This window comes from Ovis canadensis, chromosome 12 (assembly GCF_042477335.2).
Source record: "Ovis canadensis isolate MfBH-ARS-UI-01 breed Bighorn chromosome 12, ARS-UI_OviCan_v2, whole genome shotgun sequence".
Lineage (NCBI taxonomy): Eukaryota > Metazoa > Chordata > Mammalia > Artiodactyla > Bovidae > Ovis > Ovis canadensis.
This window is the reverse complement of record NC_091256.1, coordinates 39,836,628-39,863,097: the sequence shown is the minus strand read 5'-3', so window position 1 is coordinate 39,863,097 and position 26,470 is coordinate 39,836,628. Positions and strand designations below refer to the sequence as shown.

At 37.7% G+C, this 26,470-nt stretch overlaps 1 protein-coding gene across 2 annotated transcripts in view; it reads left to right on the top strand.

The window, feature by feature from the left end:
- Positions 1–26,470, top strand: part of LIN9 (lin-9 DREAM MuvB core complex component) — an 87,958-nt gene that overhangs the window by 21,765 nt on the left and 39,723 nt on the right. For both annotated transcript variants that reach the window (XM_069545481.2, XM_069545480.2), the window contains exon 7: positions 8,889–9,046. In XM_069545481.2, coding sequence (XP_069401582.1) covers positions 8,889–9,046 — 158 coding nt within the window. The remainder of the gene's footprint in view (positions 1–8,888; positions 9,047–26,470) is intronic.

The following is a 26,470-nucleotide window of genomic DNA, read 5'->3' as shown; positions in this document are numbered from 1 at the left end:
ACATAACTTTCCAGAGTAGTTATATGTTAAATATATTCTATTGACCAGTGTTAATGTAGATGCTTTTTATACTTAAGCAAGTTGTAATTAAATACACAATTTCATTTTTCTTCAGATCACAACCCTTGAACATAATTTTTTTATATTAGCTGTGCCCCACTAAGAGAAACCCAAGTAAGATGGTAGGCACTGAGAGAGGGCATCAGAGGGCAGACAGACTGAAATCACAATCACAGAAACCTGGCCAATCTGATCACATGGACCACAGCCTTGTCTAACTCAATGAAACTAAGCCATGCTGTGTGGGGCCACCCAAGACAGACAGGTCATGGGGGAGAGGTCTGACAGAACGTGGTCCACTGGAGAAGGGAATGGCAAACCACTTCAGTATTCTTGCCTTGAGAACCCCATGTTCTGAATAGTATGAAAAGGCAAAAAGATAGGACACTAAAAGATGAACTCCCCAGGTCGGTAGGTACCCAATATGCTACTGGAGATCAGTGGAGAAATAACTGCAGAAAGAATGAAGGGATGCTGCTGCTGCTAAGTCGCTTCAGCCGTGTCTGACTCTGTGGAATCCTAAAGATGGCAGCCCACCAGGCTCCCCCGTCCTTGGGATTCTCCAGGCAAGAACACTGGAGTGGGTTGCCGTTTCCTTCTCCAGTGCATGAAAGTGAAAAGTGAAAGTGAAGTCGCTTATTCGTGTCCGACTCTTTGCGACCCCATACACTACAGCCTACCAGGCTCTTCTGTCCATGGGATTTTCCAGGTAAGAGTACTGGATTGGATTGCCATTGCCTTCTCTGAATGAAGGGATGGAGCCAAAGCAAAAACAACACCCAGTTGTGGATGCGACTGGTGATAGAAGCAAGGTCCGACGCTGTAAAGAGCAAAATTGCATAGGAACCTGGAATGTTAGGTCCATGAATCAAGGCAGATTGGAAGTGGTCAAACAGGAGATGGCGAGAGTGAACGTCAACATTCTAGGAATCAGCAAACTAAAATGGACTGGAATGGGTGAATTTAACTCAGATGACCATTATATCTATTACTGCAGGCAGGAATCCCTTAGAAGAAATGGAGTAGCCATCATAGTCAATGAAAGAGTCCGAAATGCAGTACTTGGATACAATCTCAAAAACGACAGAATGATCTCTGTTCGTTTCCAAGGCAAACCATTCAGTATCATGGTAATCCAAATCCATGTCCCAACCAGTAACACTAAAGAAGCTGAAGTTGAACGGTTCTGTGAAGACCTACAAGACCTTTTAGAACGAACACTCAAAAAGATGTCCTTTTCATTATAAGGGATTGGAATGCAAAAGTAGGAAGTCAAGAAACACCTGGAATAACAGGCAAATTTGGCATTGGAGTACAGAATGAAGCAGGGCAAAGACTAATAGAGTTTTGCCAAGAGAATGCACTGGTCATAGCAAACACCCTCTTCCAACAACACAAGAGAAGACTTTACACATGGACATCACCAGAAGGTCAACACCGAAGGCAGATTAATTATATTCTTTGCAGCCAAAGATGGAGAAACTATATACAGTCAGCAAAAACAAGACCAGGAGCTGACTGCACCTCAGATCATGAACTCCTATTGCAAAATTCAGACTTAAAGAAAGTGGGGAAAACCAGTAGACCATTCAGGTATGACCTAAATCAAATCCCTTATGATTATACAGTAGAAGTGAGAAATAGATTTAAGGGACTAGATCTGATAGACAGAGTGCCTGATGAACTATGGACTGAGGTTCGTGACATTGTACAGGAGACAGGGATCAAAACCATCCCCCAAGAAAAATGCAAAAAAGCAAAATGGCTGTCTGGGGAGGCCTTACAAATAGCTGTGAAAAGAAGAGAAGCGAAAAGCAAAGGAGAAAAGGAAAGATATACCCATTTGAATGCAGAGTTCCAAAGAATAGCAAGGAGAGATAAGAAAACCTTCTTCAGTGATCAGTGCAAAGAAATAGAGGAAAACAACAGAATGGGAAAGACTAGAGATCTCTTCAAGAAAATCAGAGGTACCAAGGGAGCATTTCATACAAAGATGGGCACAATAAATGACAGAAATGGTATGGATGTAACAGAAGCAGAAGATATTAAGAAGAGGTGGCAAGAACACACAGAAGAAATGTACAAAAAAGATCTTGATGACCCAGATAATCACAATGGCGTGATCACTCACCTAGATCCAGACATCCTGGAATGTGAAGTCGAGTGGGCCTTAGAAAGCATCACTATGAACAAAGCTAGTGGAGGTGATGGAATTCCAGTTGAGCTATTGCAAATCCTGAAAGATGATGCTGTGAAAGTGCTGCACTCAATATGCCAGCAAATTTGGAAAACTCAGCAGTGGCCACAGGACTGGAAAAGGTCAGTTTTCATTCCAATCCCAAAGAAAGGCAATGCCAAAGAATGCTCAAACTACCACAATTGCACTCATCTCGCATGCTAGCAAAGTAATGCTCAAAATTCTCCAAGCCAGGCTTCAGCAATACGTGAACCGCGAACTCCCTGATGTTCAAGCTGGTTTTAGAAAAGGCAGAGGAACCAGAGATCAAATTGCCAACATCCGCTGGATCATGGAAAAAGCAAGAGCGTTCCAGAAAAACATCTATTTCTGCTCTATTGACTATGCCAAAGCCTTTGACTGTGTGGATCACAATAAACTGTGGAAAATTCTGCAAGAGATGGGAATACCAGACCACCTGAAACCTGTATGCAGGTCAAGAAGCAACAGTTAGAACTGGACATGGAACAACAGACTGGTTCCAAATAGGAAAAGGAGTACGTCAAGGCTGTATATTGTCACCCTGCTTATTTAACTTATATGCAGAGTACATCATGAGAAATGCTGGACTGGAAGAAGCACAAGCTGGAATCAAGATTGTAGGGAGAAATATCAGTAACCTCAGAAACGCAGATGACACCACCCTTATGGCAGAAAGTGAAGAACGAAAGAGCCTCTTGATGAAAGTGAAAGAGGAGAGTGAAAAAGTTGGCTTAAAGCTCAACATTCAGAAAATGAAGATCATGGCATCTGGTCCCATCACTTCATGGCAAATAGATGGGGAAACAGTGGAAAAAGTGGCTACCTTTATTTTTCTGGGCTCCCAAATCACTGCAGATGGTGATTACAGCTGTGAAATTAAAAGATGCTTACTCCTTGGAAGGAAAGTTATGACCAACCTAGACAGCATATTAAAAAGTAGAGTCGTTACTTTGCCAAGAAAGGTCCATCTAGTCAAACCTATGGTTTTTCCAGTAGTCATGTATGGATGTGAGAGTTGAACTATAAAGAAAGCTGAGTGCCGAAGAATTGATGCTTTTAAACTGTGGTGTTGGAGAAGACTCTTGAGAGTCCCTTGGACTGCAAGAAGATCCACCCAGTCCATCCTAAAGGAGATCAGTCCTGGGTGTTCGTTGGAAGGACTGATGTTAAAGCTGAAACTAATACTTTGGCTACCTGATGCAAAGGGCTGACTCATTTGAAAAGACCCTGATGCTGGGAAAGATTGAAGGCAGGAGAAGGGGACGACAGAAGATGAGATGATTGGATGGCATCATCAACTCAATGGACATGGGTTTGGATTAACTCTGGGAGTTGGTGAGGGACAGGGAGGCCTGGCGTGCTGTGGTTCATGGGGTTGCAAGGAGTCGGACAAAGCTGAGCAACTGAACTGAAACTGATGTCCCACTATGTCCCAGAAAATATTTAAGGATGCCCTCATAAGCATTTAATGAAGTTGTGAGATTATACATACATTATTATTACCTTTTTAAAAACTCTTATTATTACTTCAAGATAATAAGTGATCCACTTATTATCCTTTCCACAAATGCATGTTTTACTTTATATAAAAATGAATCAAGTGAATATATCCAATATGTTACATCCTGAGAATTACTTTTCAAATTACCTTTTATATGAAACTACCTTTCCTTTTCTAGTGTTATCTTCCTTTCTTAATATATCAGAAAATCTTATATTACTTTTGAGTGAAATGTTATACTATGTATCATTAGTTCTCATGTTTGATCTGTCAGCCTAGTAAAAGCATACTTAAGAGTTTTTCACTTTAAATGGTAGGAAAATTTAGGGGAGCCTTGAAATATAAAGTGACTTGAACAAATAGACCTGGAATTTAGTTTACATGATTTCTGTAGATAATAATGAAATTCAAGGAGAACTTCTCATTGAACTGGTTTACATTTATTTTATCTATTGTATTAAAAAGTGTCACTGCTGCTGTTGTTTTAAGTATTTCCCTTGTTTATAAGAACAAATTAAAATGTGATGTGTATCGTGTTTCACACAGGTAATTTATGGTCTTTGGTAATTAGGCCATTTGGGGGCTTTTTGCTGTAACTTTACATGTTTGAGTAAATTGAGCCACACTGTTTCTGATTATTGTCAGAATGAGGTATTAGTCACTATTTTATTGTTTAGTTATAATTCTGCAGTTTGATTGTCATTATTTCTCTTGTTAATTTATCCTCTGTTAATAGGGTTACCATAATATTGTTGAATCTTAGAGTTCTTTACTTCATCAAGATAAATTAACAGTTTAAATCAAGTCTTTATTATCAACAAAAGTTGTAGTTTTTCTTTTTTTTGAGGAAGCTGATGTACACTACAAATTATTGATATGATATACTTTTTTGAAATATCCTAAAAAAAAAAGAAGCCAGGAAAGAGCTTAGCAGGAAATGTGCAGAACACTCAGCATTCTAAAGTCAGTCCCAGTGAAAATATCAGTAGCTGTTTTTAAAAAAAAAACAACTAGACCAACTCATTCTAAATTTCACATAAAGAGAAGAAATCAAGCAGGAAGAACTAGGGAAATTCTGAAGAAAAAAGTAATGAGGGGAGATTATGTAGTATCATACATACGTTTGTAGTATGTATTATCTCATATTAATGTTCATATAACATGATCATAAAATGATGTCATGGTACTTGAATAAAAAGATGAATTGAAAAGGAGAGAAATTCCATGAAATTAACACAACACTATAAATCAGCTATACGCCAGTAAAGTTAAAATATCTTTATTGAATCAAAGATGTCCACAGAATTTTAATACATAATAACACTGATTGCATCTCAGGCATACAGGGGAGAAGGAGATTATTCAGTGGATATTGAGACCACTCTGAAGCAATCAAAGAAAACACAAGTTGATTTCATACCTCATACCTTACACCAGGAAAGATTTAAAAGGATCAAAGATTCAGATTTTTTAAAAGAAACAGTAAAACTGCTAGAGGAACCTGTAGAAGAGTTTGGCTTAATCTTGAATTGGGGAAGATCTTTTTAATAGTCCTCAGAGCTAGGAATCATAAAAGAAAAGATTGATAAATTTGATTTTGTAAAAAAAAAAAAAAAGCATTCTGTATCGCTCACCCCCAAAAAACCCCATAAAGTCAAAAGACAATGACAGAAATATTTATACTTCTTGCCACAAAGGACCAATGTCTAAATATGTGAAGAACTACGAATCAGTTCAGTTCAGTTCAGTCTCTCAGTCGTGTCCGACTCTTTGCAACCCCATGGACTGCGGCATGCCAGGTCTCCCTGTCCATCACCAACTCCCAGAGTTTACTCAAACTCATGTCCATTGAGTCAGTGATGCCATCCAGCCATCTCATCCTCTGTCGTTCCCTTCTCCCGCCCTCGATCTTTCAGTTCAGTTCAGTTCAGTCGCTCAGTCGTGTCAGACTCTTTGCGACCCCATGAACTGCAGCACGCCAGGCCTCCCTGTCCATCACCATCTCCGGGAGTCCACTCAGACTCATGTTCATCGAGTCCGTGATGCCATCCAGCCATCTCATCCTCTGTCGTCCCCTTCTCCTCCTGCCCCCAATCCTTCCCAGCATCAGAGTCTTTTCCAATGAGTCAACTCTTTGCATGAGGTGGCCAAAGTACTGGAGCTTCAGCTTTAGCATCATTCCTTCCAAAGAAATCCCAGGGTTGATCTCCTTCAGAATGGACTGGTTAGATCTCCTTGCAGTGCAAGGGACTCTCAAGAGTCTTCTCCAACACCACAGTTCAAAAGCATCAATTTTTCGGCGCTCAGCCTTCCTCACAGTCCAACTCTCACATCCATACATCTTTACGAATTAGTAAAAAATATCAAATAACCTGTAATAAAAATGTCTGTTTATACAAACAGTACCTAAGAAAAAAGAAAGAAGTGGCTCTTCTAAACAGATGAAAGAGTTCAGTCTTACTTACAATGAGAAATACATAATCAAAGTATGCCAAGATCCTGTTTTTTAGCTATTAGAACAGAGTTCCTAAAGTTTGAATATATTGGGTTGGCAATGGTGTGGTGAAAAAGCCACTGGTGGTGAGAGAGTAAATTTACGTAACCTCTGTGGAGGGCAGTTTGGTAATATTTGCAAATTTACAAATTCCCATACTCTTTGACCTAGTACTTCTATGAGTACTTGTACATGGATGAAATGACATGTACAGGCTATTTATAGAAGCAAAAGATTTTTAAAAACCTAAGTGTCCATAAATAGAGGAATGACTAATTAAAGTAGGGTACCTCAATATAGGAGAAAACTGAAATCATTTAATTTAAAATCAGAGAAAGTTTCTTATGTACTGCTAAGATACTTTAAGAAAGCGGAATACACAACAGAGCATATTGTAGCTATTTGAGAAAAACAGGAAGGGAACATAAGTATTTCTTGCATGTATATTTCTAAAGTTTAATATCAATAAAGGTCACGTACAAAATTTATTGTCATCATCTGGAAGACAGGATAGAAAGCCGAGGGACAAAAATATTAGAGTTTTCTTTTTTTAATCTCATTTAATTAGTTATTTTTGGCTGTGCTGGGTCTTCATTGCTACACGGGCTTTCTCTAGTTGCAGTGAGTGAGGGCTGTTCTTCCTTGCAGTTTACAGGCTTCTCAATTTTCTCTTGCTGAGGGCGCGGGCTCTAGAGTATGGGCTCAGTAGTTGCAGTGTGTGGGCCTCGTTTCTCTGTGGCATGTGGTATCTTCCTGGACCAGGGTCAAGCTAGTGTCCCCTGCATTGCAAAGCAGACACTTAACCTCTTGACCACAAGGGAAGCCCTAGAGTTTTCAATGCCTTTTGAACCTTTTAAATTAGAAGCCTATGAATGTATTTATTATGCAAAAATGCTATTTAAATAAAATTCGATTGCCAAAAGTATGTATTATATCCAGAAGGTATGAAGGACTCTGAAAATTCAGTAATAAAGCTCAGACAGGGAAATTCCCTGGTTGTCTGCTTGTTAGGGATCCAAAATTTTCACTGCAGAGGGCACACGTTTGATCCCTGGTTGGGGAACTTAAATTCTGTATGCCCCGTGGTGCAACCCAAAAATAAAAAGAATCAAACATCCCATTTAACAAATTGGTGAAAAAAATTTTTAATAGATAATTCATCAGTGATGTAGAGATATCATATAAACCAATAAGAGGATATTAAACATAATTAATCATTAGGAAAATGCAAATTAAAACCACAGTGTTTAAAAATGTACACCACTAAGCATGCCAAGTGTTGGTGAATCTGTGTCAAAACTTGAACTCATACACCGCTGATGGGAATATAAAATGGTATAACCACTTTGAAAAAACTGTCTGGCAGTTCCTGTCCCTTTATTTTTTTTAATAAGACTTTTTAAGAGCAGTTTTAGATTTGCAACAAAATTGAGAGGAAGGTACAGAGATTTTCCATTTACTGCCCCTCCCCCCACACAGGTGGCCTCCCTCATTGTTAGTATCCTCTATCAGAGTGGTCCATTTGTGACAGTTGATGAACCTGCATCAACACATGATACTCATCCAAAGTCCACAGTTTACATTAGAGTTCACTCTTGGTGGTGTGCATTCTGTGGGTTTTGACAAATGGTGACATAGCCACTATTATAATATCAGTATTTTACAGAGTATTTTCACTGCCTTAAAAATCCTCCAAGTTCTACCAGGTCACCAACTGCTTGTAACCATGAATCTTTTCATTGTCTTCATAGCCCTGCATTTTCCGGAATGTCGTATATTAGGATCACACAAAGTGTAGCCTTTTCAGATTGGCTTTGTTTACTTGATAGGATGCATTTCAGGCTCCTCCATGTCTTTTCATGGTTTTAGAGCTCATTCTTTTCTTTTTTTTTTCAACTTTTAATTTTGTCTTGGGGTATAACCAACTAGCAATGTTGTGATAGTTTCAGGTGAACAGCGAGGGGACCCAGGCATACACATACATGTATCCATCTCCCCCAAATTCCTCTCCCGTCCAGGCTGATTGATATCTTCATATGTTCATTATCTTGACTGTTAGTGATAATTTTATGGATATATATTTTATGGCATGAAAGCTATGTTTAAATACCTTTGGTTCATCCTAGAATTTGAAAATAGAAATAAGATGGGGCCTAAGAATGAGAGTACATTCAGTATTCATACTTAAAGATAGAAAATATGATTAAAAGTTTACATGGCGGCAGGTCTCTTCTTTAATTCCTATATTGATGTGCTCACTAGGTCACAGGGAAAGTATCATGTTCTTTTGAATAGAATATTGAAATTGAACTTTGTTCTTAAGAGAGGACCTGGGATCCAGATGCAGTTTTGTCAAAGGATGGTGAACAGTAGATCCACCTGCTTTGTAGGAAAAAGCAATCTAGACTCGCTTATGTATCTTTCAGTCTTGCAAGATCTTATTTTTAAAACAACATAAAGGTAATACTTTGAAGAGAAAGTTATTATTTTTAAGAACCCATTTTTAAATACAGTACTCAATGAAAGAAATAAGAGGATTAGTGATATGGATGTGTGACTTGAAGTTTTTATATAGGACAGTTATCACTTTATATGATTTTTATAATTTATTCTAGATGTTCTTCTGCATTTTTTGAGGAAGAGAGATCAGCATTAAAACAGAAACGGCAGAAAATAAGGCTCTTACAACAAAGGAAAGTTGCAGATGTTTCACAATTCAAAGATCTCCCAGACGAGATTCCTTTGCCCCTGGTTATTGGAACCAAAGTTACTGGTAGGTAAAGATAAGCTTATTACTATTTTGACTTGTGGGTTTTCACCAAGATAAACCTTTATTAGACAAATGGCCTTTACATTTAGAAAGCTTAAACTATATTTCTATAGCAATATTCTGTAGAGGTTACTGTTCTTCATCTGTGAAGTCTGTTTTTTAAAGTAATTGCATAAAAGTGTACATCTTCAAAGCAATGTCTTCCACAACGTAAACTGCCACAAAGATGAAATTTAAAATCAAGTGTAATGTTTAAATTGTTAAAATTTTGTTTGGTTTTTGCTTCTATATTATATTGATTTTCTTTTCTGACCAGTCTTACCTGGTTAGTTCACAAACACCATTGTTCTTGTGATCTTTGGGTTTATAAATACTCCATTTCTAATGACTAAATGACGAAACTACCTATTGAATAGTTTGCTCAAAATTTTGTGAAGATGTAAATTCTGTCAATTTGTAGGTAGTGGTTCTATATGGTCACTTCAGTTACAACATTGAGGGAAAGTGCCACTAAAATCTCAAGTTTAGGTTAATCCTTAATAATTTGGTAATCTAAAATTACAATTTATGCAATATAAGCGATAGCAAGGTGTTCAGTGAGTAGATAAAGTTTGAAAAAAATAATTGGATTAATCAGAGAGTATTTTCTGGAGGAAAGGTAGCCTTGAATTACATATTTATATCATTTTTTCCTGGTTATAAAAGTGGTACATTTTTTCATTATATTGCAAAAATGGGTAGTGAAAAGGAAAAGTAGACAACAGGGAAAAGGCTACATCATGCATATGAAATGCAATTGGAAAAGAGAAGAATGCATTTAGTCATAACCCACCATGTATAGAAGTTATAGGTGATATATATGATCTCTCCCTTAAAATTAGTCTGGGCATGAGGATGGAGATAGAGTGAAGAAGAGATAGCTTTCCTGAAAAAATGGGTTAGTTCTAAAAACCCCATATAAAAAAAAAATAAAAACCCCATATAAATAAGTACACATACAAAGTCTACAATGTAGACCAATCAGAGAAATGCTGACGTGAATAGAGTGACTCATAGGCCCAATTAGGAAATCCTTAAAAGTTAATTGCTCCAGAATTTTAAGGACTAGTGGTATTATTTGATAAGAACTGAAAATTTTATAGAGGATCAATAAGTAGGTACTTTTTACAGTGCAGAATAGGGGGACTAGATGTATCAAGATATGAAAGAAGTTTGTAGGAATCAACAAACTTTTGAAAGTTTCAATTTGGTCTAGGGGAGGCGTCAGCATATGATAAAAAATTGCTAAACCTATGAAGAAACAGAAAACAGGTTCTATAGTTAAGACCAAAAGCAATCAACAGAATTAGATGCTAGAGTGACTCAGATACTGGAATTAGTTTCAAAATATATGTTATAAAACATGTTCAAGAACTTAAATGTAAATATGGTCATAATTAATGGGGATATCACAGTAGAAAAATGGAAATTACTTATATAAAACAAATAGAAAGTTAAAAGTATAGTGTCTGAAAAGAAAATTTCTAAATGGGCTTAAAAGCATATTGAAAACAACAAAAAGTAAGAGTCAGTGAACTTCAGAATAAATCAGTATAAATGATCCATTGTAAAAACATGGAGGAAAAAAGTAGAAAAAACATTCATAGAGACTCAGAGACCTGTGTGACAATATTAAGCAAATAAACATATAATTAGTGTTCTTAAAAAAAGAGAGGCACAATGGCATGTAAAAAGACAAAAGATTTGAGTTTTTTTTCTTCCAGTTTTATTGAGATATAATTGACATACAGTACTATAGCTTTTCAGGTGGCACAGTTGGTGAAGAATCCGCCTGCCAGTGCAGGAAACATAAGAGATGTGGGTTGGATCCCTGGGTTAGGATGATCCCCTGGAGGAGGAAATGGCAACCTACTCTAGTATTCTTGCCTGGAAAATTCCATGTACAGAGAAGCCTGGTGGGCTACAGTCCATGGGGTCTCAAAGAGTTGGACACAACTGAACACATGTGCATGCACACACATGTACACACGCACAGACAAACACACAAGAGTCTAGTGTAGGTCATAAAGATTTAACCTACATCCACAACATTTCCTGACCTCAGAGAAGTGGCCTTTTGTAAGAGAACTCCTGTGCTTCCCAGCAGCTCACTTCCCTCTGGTCACCAAAGCTATATTCTCTACGGGTGCCCCCTATATGGGATGCCTGGATCCTTCTGTTGTGGTGGGCTATTTATGGCAGTCTGGTAGGTATGGCTGACCCTCCTTCTGGTTGGTTGCTAGGCTCTGCCTTGTGGAAGGCTTCTGTGTGTGGGCTAGATCATCAGGTGGCTGGTTGTGGAAAGGGGTGGGGAGCCCTGGAACTGATGCTGGCTCAGTGGTGGGTGGAGCTGGTTTTGGGGTGAGTGGTTGCAGATCTAGATCTGGGGTCCCAGATCTAGTGCTGGTGGGTGGGCCAGTTCCTGGCATGGCTGCCTGGGAGTGGGGGTGTGGTCTAGGATATCCCAAAGTTTGTGTCAAGGGATCTGGATCTTGGGGCTACTGGGTGAGGGGTCCAGAGCGTCTAGTAGCAGCTATCAGCCTGCTGTTGGCAGACCAGAGCCCCTGGTATTCCCTGGCCTAGTGTCCCACCACTGGGGGACGGGGGCATTTCCACCATGCGCAGCTAGCTGAGGGGCCATAGGTGTCCCAGAGCTGGTATTAGCCTGCTGGTGGCCAGCGCCAGGACTCAGTGGGTCTTGGGGCTGGTGCCAGCCTGCTGGTGTGTGAGCTGCATCCTGAAACAGCAGGCCCTAGGGCTGTGGTGGTCCTCGGGCTGGCGTCCACCCAGTGGAAGATGAGAGAGTGTATCAGATCCCCTAGCTGGTGCCCACCCCTTGATAGGTGGAGCCGGATCCTGGATCCTCCATCTGCAGGACTGGGGCAGTGGAGCTGGTGCCCACCTACAGGTGGGTGAGGCTCAGCCTTGGGGCTAGTGCCAGCTCACTGGTGGGTGGAACCAGTCCCAAAGTCCCTGGCTATAGGGCCCTAGGGGTGAGTTGGTGTCAGTGGTCGGTCCTGGGCCCTCTGGTGGATAAGGCCAGGTCCTGAAGCGGCTCTGGGCTCAGGGACTCCCTGCTGGCCAGCTGGTGGGCGGGGCTGTGTTCCCGCCCAGATAGCTGCTTGGCCTGAGGTGTCCCAGCACTGGTGCGGACAGGCTGGGGCGGGGCCAGGCCTGAGCCTACTACCTTAGAGTGAGGATTAAAAAATGGCGCTTGCCAGCGCCAGTGTCATGGTTGAACAAGCTTCCAGAAACGCCTGCCACAAGTGTCTTTTTCCCCTGGATGAGCTCCACTTGGCTCCTGCCTCGCAGGGAGGCTCTCCGAGATCAGCAGGTGGGTCTAACCAAGGCTCCTTTTGAATTACTGCTCTTGCACTGCGTCCCAGAACGTATGAGGTTTTGTGTGCACCCTTTAAGAATGGAGTTTCTTTCCCACAGCGCTCTGATTCTCCTGAATGTACGCTCTGCTGGCCTTCAAGGGCAAACGTTGTGGGGTTTGTTTTCCCAGTGCAGGACTTCCAGTTTGGAGAGCCACAACTGGAAGTTTGTGGAGTTCAGATCCCTTGCTCCTTGGGAAGAACTTCTACAGTTGTGATTATCCTCCCCTTTGTGGGTCACCCTTGTGGAGGGATAGTTCTTAACTGTACTGCATCCCTGTCCCTCCTTCTTGTCTGGTTATGGTCCTTTATGTCTTTAGTTGTAGAAGATCTTCTTTGCTTGCCTTCTGGTCTTTCTCATCAATACTTGCTCTGTAATAGTTATAATTTTGTTGTGCCACTGGGAAGAGGTGAGCTCAAGATCTTTCTACTCCGCCATTTTGGCCACTTTACTCAAATTTAATTAAAAAAAAAAAAAGTACAGGTCTTTAATACTCTGGGCTTTCTGGGTTACTCATTGGTAAAGAATCCACCTGCCAATGCAGGAGATGCAAGAGGTCAATCCCTGGGTTGGGAAGATCGCCTGGAAAAGGGAATGGCAACCTGATCCAGTATTTCTGCCTGAAAAGATCCTGTAGCCCGTCAGGCTCTTCTGTTCATGGGATCACAGAGTCGGACACAACTGAGTGACACACACACACATACCACACCTTAGTATTCTAAACCCCAAGTCACACAACCTACATGTATACAAAACCCCACAGTTAGAGCAAATCTTGAAAGCAATCTTAGGAAAATAATAGATATGAGGAACAGTGATACAAATAGCTGCTGACTTCTCATGGGAAAACACTAGATGTTACGTCAAATGAAAATTTCAGGTTGAGGGGAAATGATACCAAATGGAGCCTTGACTATAGAGTAAGAACTCCAGAAATGGTAAATACATGCGTAAAATGTAACTGTTGTGTTTCAAGTTTCTTAAATTTGTTGTGAGGGCATGTAGTATTAATTATTATTAGAGTGTAATAAGTGAAGAGTACATATTATAAGCCTTAGGATATCAAGGTTCAAAAACCTTAGTGTACATCAGATTAGCTGGAGAGCTTTATAAAGGACAGATTGCTGGCCCCTGCCCTAGAGTTTCTGATTCAAGAGAGTCAGGGGTAGAGCCTGAGAATTTGCATTTTAAGAAGTTTCCAAGTATCAGGTGTTGATACTGCTGGAGTGGGCTATATTTTGAGAACTAGTAAAGAAATTACTTTCTCTTTTAATTTTTATTGAGGTAACTTTGGTTTATAACATAACTTTCATGTGTATATTTTTTCTTCTCCTTACACTGTAACATGCTCACCACAAAAAATGTAGTTCTTATCTCTCACCATACAGGTGATCCTCTTTATCTGTTTTACCGCCCGCCCCCCCCATCCCACTCCTTCCCCTCTGGTAATGACTACTCTGTTTTATGGCTGAGTGGTACCATTTATGGTAATCACTGTTCTTTTTTTACAGTGAAGCTGTATTTAGTGTGTATGTGTGTCTGTGTGTGTAGCATATCTTTTTCCATTCATTCATTGATAGACACTTAGGTTATTTCCATATCTTGGCTGTTCTAAATAAAGCTGTGATGAACATAGAGGTGCATATATCTTTTTGAATTAGTGTTTTTGTATTCTTTGGATAAATACATGGTGGATAGATATCAATAGATCATGTGATAGTTCTCATCTGAATTTGGAGGGGAGTGTTTCTCCATAGTGACTGCATCTGTTTACACAGTGTATGAGGGTTTCCTTTTCTCCACATCCTTGCCAACCCTGTTATTTCTTGCCTTTTTGATAATAGCCATTCTAACAGATGGGAGGTGATATCTTGTTGTGGTTTTTTTTTTCAATTGAAGTACAGTTAATAAACAATTTTGTGAATATAATTCCCTTTGCTATATAGTAAATCTTTGTTGCTTGTCTGTTTTATGTATAGTAGTTTGTTAATTCTGTACCCCTAATTTACACCTCCCTCTCACCTCCTTTTCCACTTTGGTAACTGTAAGTTTGTTTTCTATGTTTGTGAGTCTGTTTCTGTTTGGTGTATAAATTCATTTGTATTATTCTTTCGATTCCACATACAAGTGATATCATATAATTTGTCTTTGTCTGACTTACTTCGCTTACTGATATTCTCTCGTCCATCCATGTTGTTGCAAATGTTTCATGCTTTTTTTATGGTTGAGTAATATCCCATTGTGTGTGTGTGTGTGTGTATATATATATATACAGAGAGAGAGAGATTCATATCTTCTTAAACGAGTCATCTATTGCTGGGCATTTGAGTTGTTTCTGTCTTGGCTATTGCAGATAATACTGCTATTTGCAATGCTGATGAACATTGGGGTGCATGTATCTTTTCAGATTAGAGTTTTTCTCATTCCTGGATAAATACCCATGAGTGGGATTGATGGATCATGTGATAATTCTATTTTGTTTTTTAAGGAACTTACAGACTGTTTTCCATAGTGGCTACACCAATTTACATTCCCACCAATAGTGTATAAGAGTTCCCTTTTCTCCACACCCTCTCCAACATTTTTTATTTGTAGACTTTTTAATGATGGCCATTCTGACCAGTGTGATGTGGTACTTCATTCCAGTTTTGATTTGCACTTCTCTAATAATTAACAATTTTGAGCATCTTTTCGTGTGCCTTTTGGCCATCTGGGTGTCTTCATTGGAGAAATGTCTATTTAGATCTTTTGCCCACTTCACGATTAGGTTGTTTGGTGGGTTTTGTGTTTTTTTTTAATCACGTCGTGGTTTTGATTTGCATTTCCCTAACAATTAGTGATGAATATCTTTTCATGTGCCTGTTGGCTAGCTATATGTCTTCCTTGGAAAAATGTCTATTCAGCTTTTCTGCCCATTTTTTAATTGGGTTGTGTGTCTTTTTGTTATTGAGTTCTTTATATATTTGAGATATTAGCCAACTAATGTATATATGAGTTGCAAATATTTTCTCCCATTTGGTATGTTGTCTTTTCATTTTGTTGATGGTTTCCTTTGCTGTGCGGAAACTTTTTAGTTTGATATGATCCCATGTATTCAATTTTGCTTTTGTTTCCCTTGCCTGAGGAGACATATCCAGAAAGATATTGCTAAGATCAATGTCAAAGAGCATATAACATGTGTTTTCCTCTAGGATTTTTATTGTTTGAGGTCTCGCATTCAAGTCTTTAATCCATTTTGAGTTGATTTTTCTGTATGATGTGACATAGTGGTTTAGTTTCATCTTTTGCATCTGGCTGTCCAAGTTGAAGGAATTACTTTTTAAAGTGTTGAGAGATATACCTAAAAAGCCAATAAAGAAATTAAATTGACATACTAACAAATTCTCAGTTAAGTGAGAAGATGACAGGAAAGAAAGTACAGAGAAGTAGAAAATAACTAGCAAGATGGTAGACTTATATCTCACTCTTTTTAAATTATATTAAATCTCAATGAACTGAACACTAAAAAAGTAGAGATTATCAAACTGAATTTTTTTTTTTTTAAAGTCACACTCAACTACAGTTGACCATTGAACAGCATGGATTTGACATGTTTGAATTGTGTGAATCCATTTATTTGTGGTTTTTTTTTCAATAAACATTGACAATTTTAGGGGAAATTTGACAGTGAAAGAACTTGCAGATGAATTGCTTAGCCTTGAAATATTGAAAAAAAATTTTTTAAGTTAATATGTCATGAATGCAAAAGATATATGTAGACATAGTCTATTTTATCATTTGCTTCCCATAAAATACAACAGTAAAGTTTATCAAAAATTACTCCACAAACATAGTCTATACATTTACCATTGAGATAAATGGAAGCAAACATAAGGATGCTGTATTAAACTGTAACTTCTCAAAATTAACTGTAGTACACACTGCACTGCTGTAAAAACTTCATAGTAACCTGTTGCTATTGCAGTGAGCTCAGGTATTTCAAGCATCTGCTTAAAATGCTGTGTAATAGTGATCATCTCCATGTGATCAGTTTGTCTGCAGCAAAATGAGTGTGATTGCCTTAAAAAGTGATTTCTTATAGTTCTCAGATATTTTTCATTATGTTTAGTGCAACACCATAGACTATGAATAATTTCATAGGGCCCATGTGAAGTACCACAGTGATGCTGGAGTTGCTCCCAAGAAGCAGAGAAAGGTTATGACATTACAAGAAAAAGTTGAATTGCTTGATATGTATTGTAGATTGAGGTCTTCAGCTATGATTGCCCACTATTTCAAGATAAATGAATCCACATAAGGACCAGTGTAAAAAAAAAAGAAAAGGAAATTTGTGAAGCTATAGCTTCAGCTATGCCAGCAGGTATGAATACCATGCATTTTTTGAAATATCTTTTTATCTCATAATGAAAATATAGCTCTTCTGTGAGTGCAGGATCAATATAAGGAAGACAGACCTATGGACAACAAAGCAAAAGGGATTGAAAGATCTAAAGCTAAAGAATTTAGCGCCAGCAAAAGATGATTTGATAATTTTAAAAAGAGGTTTGGTTTAATAAATATCAAGATGATAGGAGAAGCAGCTTCTGCCAACCAAGAGGCAACAGACAGGTTCCAAATGCCTTTAAGGAAATAATGGAAGAGAAAGGGTATCTGCCTGAACAGGTTTTTACTGCCAACAAGTGTCCTATTCTGGGTTTAAAAAAAAAAAAAAAAAGCCTCATTAGTAAGGAAGAAAAGCAAGCACTGGGATTTAAAGCAGAAAGAGATAGGCTAACAACTGTAAATGCAGTTGGGTTTATGATCAAGACTACACTTATATATAAAACTGCTAACCTCGGAGCCTTGAAGGGGAAAAATAAACATGAGCTGCCAGTCTTTTGGTTGTACAGCAAGGAGTCCTGGATGACAAAATCCCTTTTTCTGGATCGGTTCCATTGATGTTTTCTCCCTGAAATCAGGAGGTACCTTGCCAGTAAGGAACTGCCTTTTAAAGTTCTTTGATATTGAACAATGCCCCTGGCTACCCGGAATCCCATGAGTTCAGCCCTGAAGGCATTGAACACAGATACAACGTCTATAATTCAGCCTCTAGTCTTAAGGACCTTTAAGGCTCGTTACACATGGTACTCTATGGAAAGGATTGTCAGCGCTGTGAAAGAGAATGCAAATAGAGAAAACATCACGAAAATCTGGAAGGATTCTATCATTGAAGATGTCATTGCTGTTATAGAAAAAGTCTGATAGAGCCAGTCAAGGAAATCATGAAAGAGATTGTAGCTGTATGGGGTGAGGGGGGGAAAGGTTGGGGGTGAAGGGGTTTGAGATGCATATATTTTCAAGAACTAATAGACACCACACCAGAGGAATTAACAGTGCAACTTGATGGAGATGATTGCTTCCGAATTAGTGCCAGAAAAATAAGGAAGAAGACATAGAAGATGCAGTGCCAAAAAATAGATCAACATTAGACAACCATGCATCATCAGGGAAATGCAGATTAAATAGTGAAATAGGGATTGCATTGAATTTGTAAATTGCTTTGGGTAGTATACTCATTTTCACTATATTGATTCTTCCAATCCATGAACATGGTATATTTCTCCATCTATTAGTGTCCTCTTTGATTTCTTTCATCAGTGTTTTATAGTTTTCTATATATAGGTCTTTAGTTTCTTTAGGTAGATATATTCCTAAGTATTTTATTCTTTTCATTGCAATGGTGAATGGAATTGTTTCCTTAATTTCTTTTTCTACTTTCTCATTATTAGTGTGTAGGAATGCAAGGGATTTCTGTGTGTTGATTTTATATCCTGCAACTTTACTATATTCATTGATTAGCTCTAGTAATTTTCTGGTGGAGTCTTTAGGGTTTTCTGTGTAGAGGATCATGTCATCTGCAAACAGTGAGAGTTTTACTTCTTCTTTTCCAATTTGGATTCCTTTTATTTCTTTTTCTGCTCTGATTGCTGAAAATATAAGCAAGGTGAAAAGACAGCCTTCTGAATGGGAGAAGATAATAGCAAATGAAGCAACTGACAAACAACTAATCTCAAAAATATACAAGCAACTTATGCAGCTCAATTCCAGAAAAATAAACGACCCAATCAAAAAATGGGCCAAAGAACTAAATAGACATTTCTCCAAAGAAGACATACGGATGGCTAACAAACACATGAAAAGATGCTCAACATCACTCATTATTAGAGAAATGCAAATCAAAACCATAATGAGGTACCACTTCACACCAGTCAGAATGGCTGCGATCCAAAAATCTGCAAGCAGTAAATGCTGGAGAGGGTGTGGAGAAAAGGGAACCCTTCTACACTGTTGGTGGGAATGCAAACTAGTACAGCCACTATGGAGAACAGTGTGGAGATTCCTTTAAAAATTGCAAATAGAACTACCTTATGACCCAGCAATCCCACTGCTGGGCGTACACACTGAGGAAACCAGAATTGAAAGAGACACATGTACCCCAATGTTCATCGCAGCACTGTTTATAATAGCCAGGACATGGAAACAACCTAGATGTCCATCAGCAGATGAATGGATAAGAAAGAAGTGGTACATATACACAATGGAGTATTACTCAGCCATTAAAAAGAATTCATTTGACTCAGTTCTGATGAGATGGATGAAACTGGAGCCGATTATACAGAGTGAAGTAAGCCAGAAAGAAAAACACCAATACAGTATACTAACACATATATATGGAATTTAGAAAGATGGCAATGACGACCCTGTATGCAAGACAGCAAAAAAGACACAGATGTGTATAACGGACTCAGAGGGAGAGGGAGAGGGTGGGATGATTTGGGAGAATGGCATTGTAACATGTATACTATCATGTAAGAATCAAATCGCCAGTCTATGTCCGACGCAGGATGCAGCATGCTTGGGGCTGGTGCATGGGGATGACCCAGAGAGAGGTTATAGGGAGGGAGGTGGGAGGGGAGTTCATGTTTGGGAACGCATGTACACCCGTGGTGGATTCATGTCAATGTATGGCAAAACCAATACAGTATTGTAAAGTAAAATAAAGTAAAAATTAAAATATAAAAAAAAAGAATAAAAAATAATTATACAAATAAATAATGACTGATCAACTAGATATCTGTATGGAAATGAGCCTTGACCTTTCCTCATGCTATACAAAAAGCTTAATTTAAAATGGACCAAAGGGCTAAATGTAAAAGCTAAAACTATAAAACTTCAGTAAGCAGAGACAGTAAAATATCTCGTGACCTGTAAATAGGGAGAGATTTCTTGAATCTGACAAAAATAAAGGTGATTTTTACATTGAGCTTAAATTTAAAACTTCTGCCCACTAAAAGCCAACACCAAGAAAACAAATAGGCAAGCCATATACTAGGAAAAAATATTTCCAGATCTTATATCTGAAAAGGGACTACATCTAGAAAACATAAATAACTCAATTATTTAGTGATAGAAATATAAATTATTCAGTTAAAAAAAACTAGACAAAATACTTGTGTAGAGGCTTCCCAGAGAAAGATATATGAATGACCAATAAGCACATGAAGAAACACTCAGCATCAGTTAATCATCATGGAAGTGCAAATTATAAGCATAATGAAATACCACTGCACACACCAGAATGGCTAAAATCGAAACTCCTGATAACATCAAATGTTGACAAAGGTGTGGATCTACCGTAATTCATTGCTGATAGGATGATGTACCGCTTTGGAGAAAAGCAGGACAGTTTTTTTAAATTAATTTATTTTAATTGGAAGCTAGTTACTTTACAGTATTGTAGTGGTTTTTTCCATACATTGACATGAATCAGCCATGGGTGTACATGTGACTCCAATCCTGAACCCACCTCCCTCCCCATCCTGTCCCTCTGGGTCATCCCAGTGCACCAGCCCTGAGCATCCTGTCTCATTTACATGTGGTAGTATACATGTTTCAGTGCTGTTCTCTCAAATCATCCCACCCTCACCTTCTCCCACAGAGTCCAAAAGTTCTTTACATCTGCTTCTCTTTTGCTGTCTCATATATAGGGTCATCGTTACTCTTTCTAAATTCCGCATATATGCATTAATATACTGTATGGTGTTTTTCTTTCTGACTTACTTCACTCTGTATGATAGGTTCCAGTTTTATCCACCTCTTTAGAACTGATTCAAATGCATTCTTTTAAATAGCTAAGTAATATTCCATTGTGTATATGTACCATAGCTTTCTTATCCATTTGTCTGCCGACGGACAGCTAAGTAAAAGCATGACAATTTTTGATAAAATTAAATTTATTCCTGCCCTATGACCCACCGGTTCTGCTGCATGGTATTTAAGTAAGAGAAATGAAAAGTGCTATTCACAAAAGGATATGTACAAGAATATTCATAGCATCTTTGTTCCAATTTTATAGCCAAAACCCAGATTTGCACCAACAACAGGCGAATGCATAAACATTACATGGTATTTTCTTGCAGTGAAATATAAATTGACAATAAAAAGAAACTACTGACGTATAGATTAACTTCAGACAGTATGCTAAACAAAGAAACTAAAAACTAAAAAATGTGTATTATATGGTTCAATTTATATGAAGTTGTAGAGCAGACAAAATTAGTTTATGGTAGAAAAATATCATCAGAAGAGTGGTCACTTCTGAAGAAAGGATTGCTTGGGAAGGGGGAACTTTCTGGGATAAGAATATTTCATGACTTGATAAGGATGGATGATATTGTTTGTCAAAACTTATAGAATTATATGCTTACATTTTCATTTTACTGTATGTAAATGTTACCCAGAAAGAAAAAGTATATAATCAAGCAAAATTTCACACTCCTTATTGGGAAGAAAATTTTTAGTAAAGAAGGTGTAGTAGACAGTGACGACAAAAGGAATTTTTAAAGTAACTGATTTGAGATTGTGCAGTAAGTGGAAAGGCAACAGGTAAAAAGTGACTGTAGAGGATTCTTAGATACACAATTACGAACACAAGGGTTACGGTAGACACCAAAATGATGGAAAATTTGAATAGTGGAGAAGTTTAGGGGCAATGTCTAGACATCATACTTTAGCCACATTGTATTAATTTAAGAAGTTGTTCATCAGTTGTCCTTTTTGCTCTGAGTAGTTCTAAAACTCTGTGTAGTCAGAGAAGTCAGGGTTTAAGAAGAGATTTTTTAAATGATTGGCTTGTTAAGAAATTTTAAGAATTGGAACTGTCCTAAAAGTAATGTAGGTTATCTAAGTCTCTTTTTCTTGCATTGTGTATTTGACCCTATAAACAGTCAGAGGAGTAGAGTGGCCATGTAATTTATCACCCAAATAAGCATCTCCTGAGAATAGAGGAAGAGGTGCTGTTAATTACTGAGATAGGGTAACAAGTGTAAATGGACATTGTCTAATATGATTTATGGATTAATGGGATTTACTCTACCTGATGTTTTTGAAATTTCTTATTGTAAAGTATTCTCAAAACCTTAGGATAAAGGAAGTGCTGATAACAACAACAATATTTTTTTCTTACTTTCCTGACCAAGAGTCTGTTTTTTACCCCTGAGTTATCATGTATAATATAACTTACATTACTACTTTTGCTTCTGTTTTTTAGGTTTGCTTTGTCAACACAAGTAATCTAGCACAGAAATGGCTGTTAATGAGAGGGCTGCCTTAGAGATAAAGAAGTTTAAATATTTTTAAAAATCTTTGAACCAGTTAAGTAAAACTGGTTAGAATTTAGTCATCACTCGAACTGATGGATACTCCTGTAATAGTAGGGGAACCTGATTTCAAACTTAGATCTGTGGTAGAGGGACATAAATGACATCAACATAAAAATTATAGAAATGTCTTCTTTTTGTTGATTTATAAAAGCAATACATTCTCAAAGCAAACAAAACAAAACAAAAATACCTCAAAGTGTAGAAAGAGAGTTTTCTCTAAAGTTTTATAAATCTCCCTCTAAAGTTTGGTGTATCTAAGTATACAATATATGTCAGAACATAAGATGGTCCTCCATCCAGAATATATTTGAGTTCTTACAGTATTCATGTTACAAGTATTCTCAGTTTATTTTATATAATAAAGTCTGCTTGATGAAGACTCAGTAATTTCTAATTTCTTTTTGTTTTGGCTGGAGAAAGTATTCTGTATAGTTTTACTTCTTTTAAAGTTGTTGAGACTTGTTTTATGGCCCGTCATTTGGTCTGCCTTGCAGAATGTCCCATGTGTATTTCAAAGGACTGTGCATTTTGCTGTTGGGTTGAGCATTCCATATATTAGGTCGAATTGGTTGATAGTGTTATTCATATCTTCCATATTCTTACTGATTTTCTGTTTTATGGTTATATCAGTTACTGAGATGAATATTAAAATCTCTAACTTTATTCTGTCACATTTTGCTTCAGGTATTTTGGTGCTTTGTTAAGGTGCGTCTTTATTTACATTTGTCATAGTTTCCTGATACATTGACTCTCTTGTCATTATGAAGTGTTCCTCTTTGTTTCTGATATTATCACTTACCTTTGTTTTGTTTACCATCTGAGCCACCAGGAAATGGCAACCCACTCCAGTACTCTTGCCTGGAGAATCCCACGGATGGAGGAGCCTGGTCGGCTACAGTCCATGGGGTCGCAAAGAGTTGGACATGACTGAGCGACTTCACTTCCACTTTGTTTTGTTTAGTGGCTAAGTCATGTCTGACTCTGTGTGTGTATGTGTATGTCCAACTCTTTTGCAACTCTGTGGACTGTAGCGCACCCAGCTCTTCCGTCCATGGGATTTTTCAGGCAAGAATAATGGAGTGGGTTGCCATTTTCTTCTCCAGGGGATCTTCCCGACCCAGGGGATCTTCCCGACCCAGGGGATCTTCCCGACCCAGGGATCAAACCCACATCTCCAGCATTGCAAACGGATTCTTTACCGCTGAGCCACCAGGGAAGCTCATGCCTTATCTTCAGTTTTTATTGTATAGCCATCCCAGTATTCTGTTGTTACTGTGGTAAATGTTTTTCCATCCTTTCACTTTTAACCTGTTTGTATCTGTGAATCTGAAATGTGTCTCACGCATACCCCAGTGTTGATCGCAGCACTGTTTATAATAGCTAGAACATGGAAGCAACCTAGATGTCCATCAGCAGACGAATGGATAAGAAGTTGTGGTACATATACACAATGGAATATTACTCAGCTATTAAAAAGAATGCATTTGAGTCACTTCTAATGAGGTGGATGAAACTGGTGCCTATTATATAGAGTGAAGTAAGTCAGAAAGAAAAATACCAATACAGTATATTAGCGCATATATATATGGAATTTAGAAAGATGGTAAGGACAACTCTATATATGAGACAGCAAAAGAGGCACCGATGTACAGAACAGACTTTTGGACTCTTTGGGAGAAGGCGAGGGGTGAGATGATTTGAGAGAATAGCACTGAAACATGTATTTACCATATGTGAAATAGATCGATGCATGAAACAGGGCTCTCAAAGCTGGTGCGCTGGGACAACTCAGAGGGATGGGATGGGGAGGGAGATGGGAGGGGGTGTTTGAGGCAGGGGGGACACACGTATACCCGTGACTGATTCATGTCAATGTATGGCAAAAACCACCACAATATTGTAAAGTAATTAGCCTACAATTAAAATTAATTAATTAAAAAATTTAAAAACAATAAAATAAAGTGTGTCTCAGACACATGTAGAAACATATAGACAGCATATAGTTGAGTCTTGCTCTCTTGAAGCCAGTCTGTAAACCTCTGCCTTTTTAAAAATTTGAGAAATTTTTATCTAACTGTATTTTTTATTGAGGTTTAATTGACATCTAACAGTTTCAGGTGTACAATATAATGATTCAGTATTTGTATATATTATGATTATATAATATATAAAGTTATCCATGGGATTTTCCAGGCAACAGTTCTGGAGTGGATTGCCATTTCCTTCTCCAGGGGATCTTCCCAACCCAGGAATCAAACCCGGGTCTCCTGCACTGCAGGCAGATGCGTTACCATCTGAGCCACCAGGGAAGCATATATATTATGAAATGATCACCACAATAATTCTAGTTAATAACAATTACCACGCATAGTTTCAAAAAAGTTACAACTTTTTAAAGATTTACTTTTTTAACAACTTTCAGGTTTAAAATTCAGTATTAATTATAGTCACCATGTTGTACATTTTGTACATGACTTTTTATATGTTTACAATTTTAAAAAATTTTATGGAAATATAGTTGATTTACAGTGGTTGGTTTCAGATGTATAGCAGAGTGATTCAGTTATATGTGTGTGTTTGTGTGGATGTGTCCGTGTGTGTATATATATATTCTTTTTTAGACTCTTTTCCTTTATAAGTTATTACCAAATATTGAGTATGGTTCTCTCTGCTATACAGTAGGTCCTTGCTGGTTATCTATTTTATATAGACTTAACTTATTTTATACTCCTTCCCTGGTGGCTCAGACAGTAAAGAATCTGCTTGCAACACAGGAGACCTGAGTTCGACCCCTGGGTGGGGGTAGATCCCCTGGAGAAGGAAATGGCAACCCACTCCAGTATTCTTGCCTGGGAAATCCAGGTATTTTATAATTGAAAGTTTGTAACTTTTGACCCCGCTCACCCTCTGCTTTTTAATCGGTGATTAGTCTGCTCACAGTTAAAGTAGTAGTTGATATGGTTGGGTTTATGCCTGTCATGCTGTTTGTTTACAGTGTCTCGTATCCTGCATGTTCGTTTATACCTCCTGTGCTGCCTTCCTTTGTGTTAAGTACTATTTAGTATACCAGTTTTACTTAGTATAGTTACATAGTTAGGATTTGTGGATTAGTGTACAAATTTAGTATACAATTTTAATTTCTCTTGTTATTTTTAGATGTTTTTTGAGGTTTTGTATGTGTGTGTTGCTCTGGGAAATACAATATGAAGGGTTTTTTTTTCCAGTAGGAACTTTGAACATATCACAATCTAATTAATACTGAATTCATTCTGATAAAATATTACAAATTTATTCCAATATAGCTCCATTTTCTCCCACTTTCTTATTACTGTCATCATCAAGTGCATTAGATTATATCTGTGATCATCTGAGAATATAGTATTACAATTATTGCTTTAAATAATCTTAGCTTTTTAAAAATGAAATGAAGAATATAGAAAAAGTGTTGTATTTTGTATACACTGTTTTTTATATGCACCCACATATTTACCATTTCTGGTGTTTTTCTTTTCTTGCTGTGAATTTTAGTTACTGTCTGGTATGGTTTCCTTTTATTACAAAGGATGTGTTTTAGTATTTCTTCCTATCTTGTCTAGTAGCAGCAGATTCTGTTTATCTGAAAATGTTTCCATTTCTCCTGCATTTGTGAAAAATAGTTTCACCGGATATAGAATTCTTGACTGACAGTTTTTTCTTGTTAGCACCCTGAATATGTCACCCTGTTGCCTTCTGACTTTGATCGTTTCTAATGAGAAGTAAGAAATGTACCTGTTCGTTGTGCTGCTATTTTCCTACATGTGATGAGTCATTTTTCTCTTGAAGCTTTCAGTATTCTTTGTCTATGGATTTTGGAAATCTCACTATGTTGTGTCTAGATTTGATGCTCTTTATATTTATCCTATTTGAGGTTTATTGAGTTTCATTGATTAGTAGGATTTAATTTTAAAATGAATAAGGGAGATTTTTGGCCATAGTGTTTTTCTGCTGCTTTCTCTCCTTCCCTTTCCATTACAGATACACTGATGCACTTGATATCTTTCTCCAGCTCTCTGAGGCTGTGTTCATTTTTCTTTAGTCTTTCATTCTCTGTGTTCTTCTGATTGGATAATCTCTATCTTGATCTCTCTTTAATAGAGCAGAATCCAAACTTATTACCATATATTATCTAAAATGTTCCCTGATGCTTTTTTTCGTATCTTCTTTTTAACTGTAGAGTTTCTGTTTGGTTCTTTTGTACAGTTTCTGTGAGATTCCTATTGAGTCATTGTCTTTAATTCTCTGAACATATATATGAAACCTACTTTTGAAG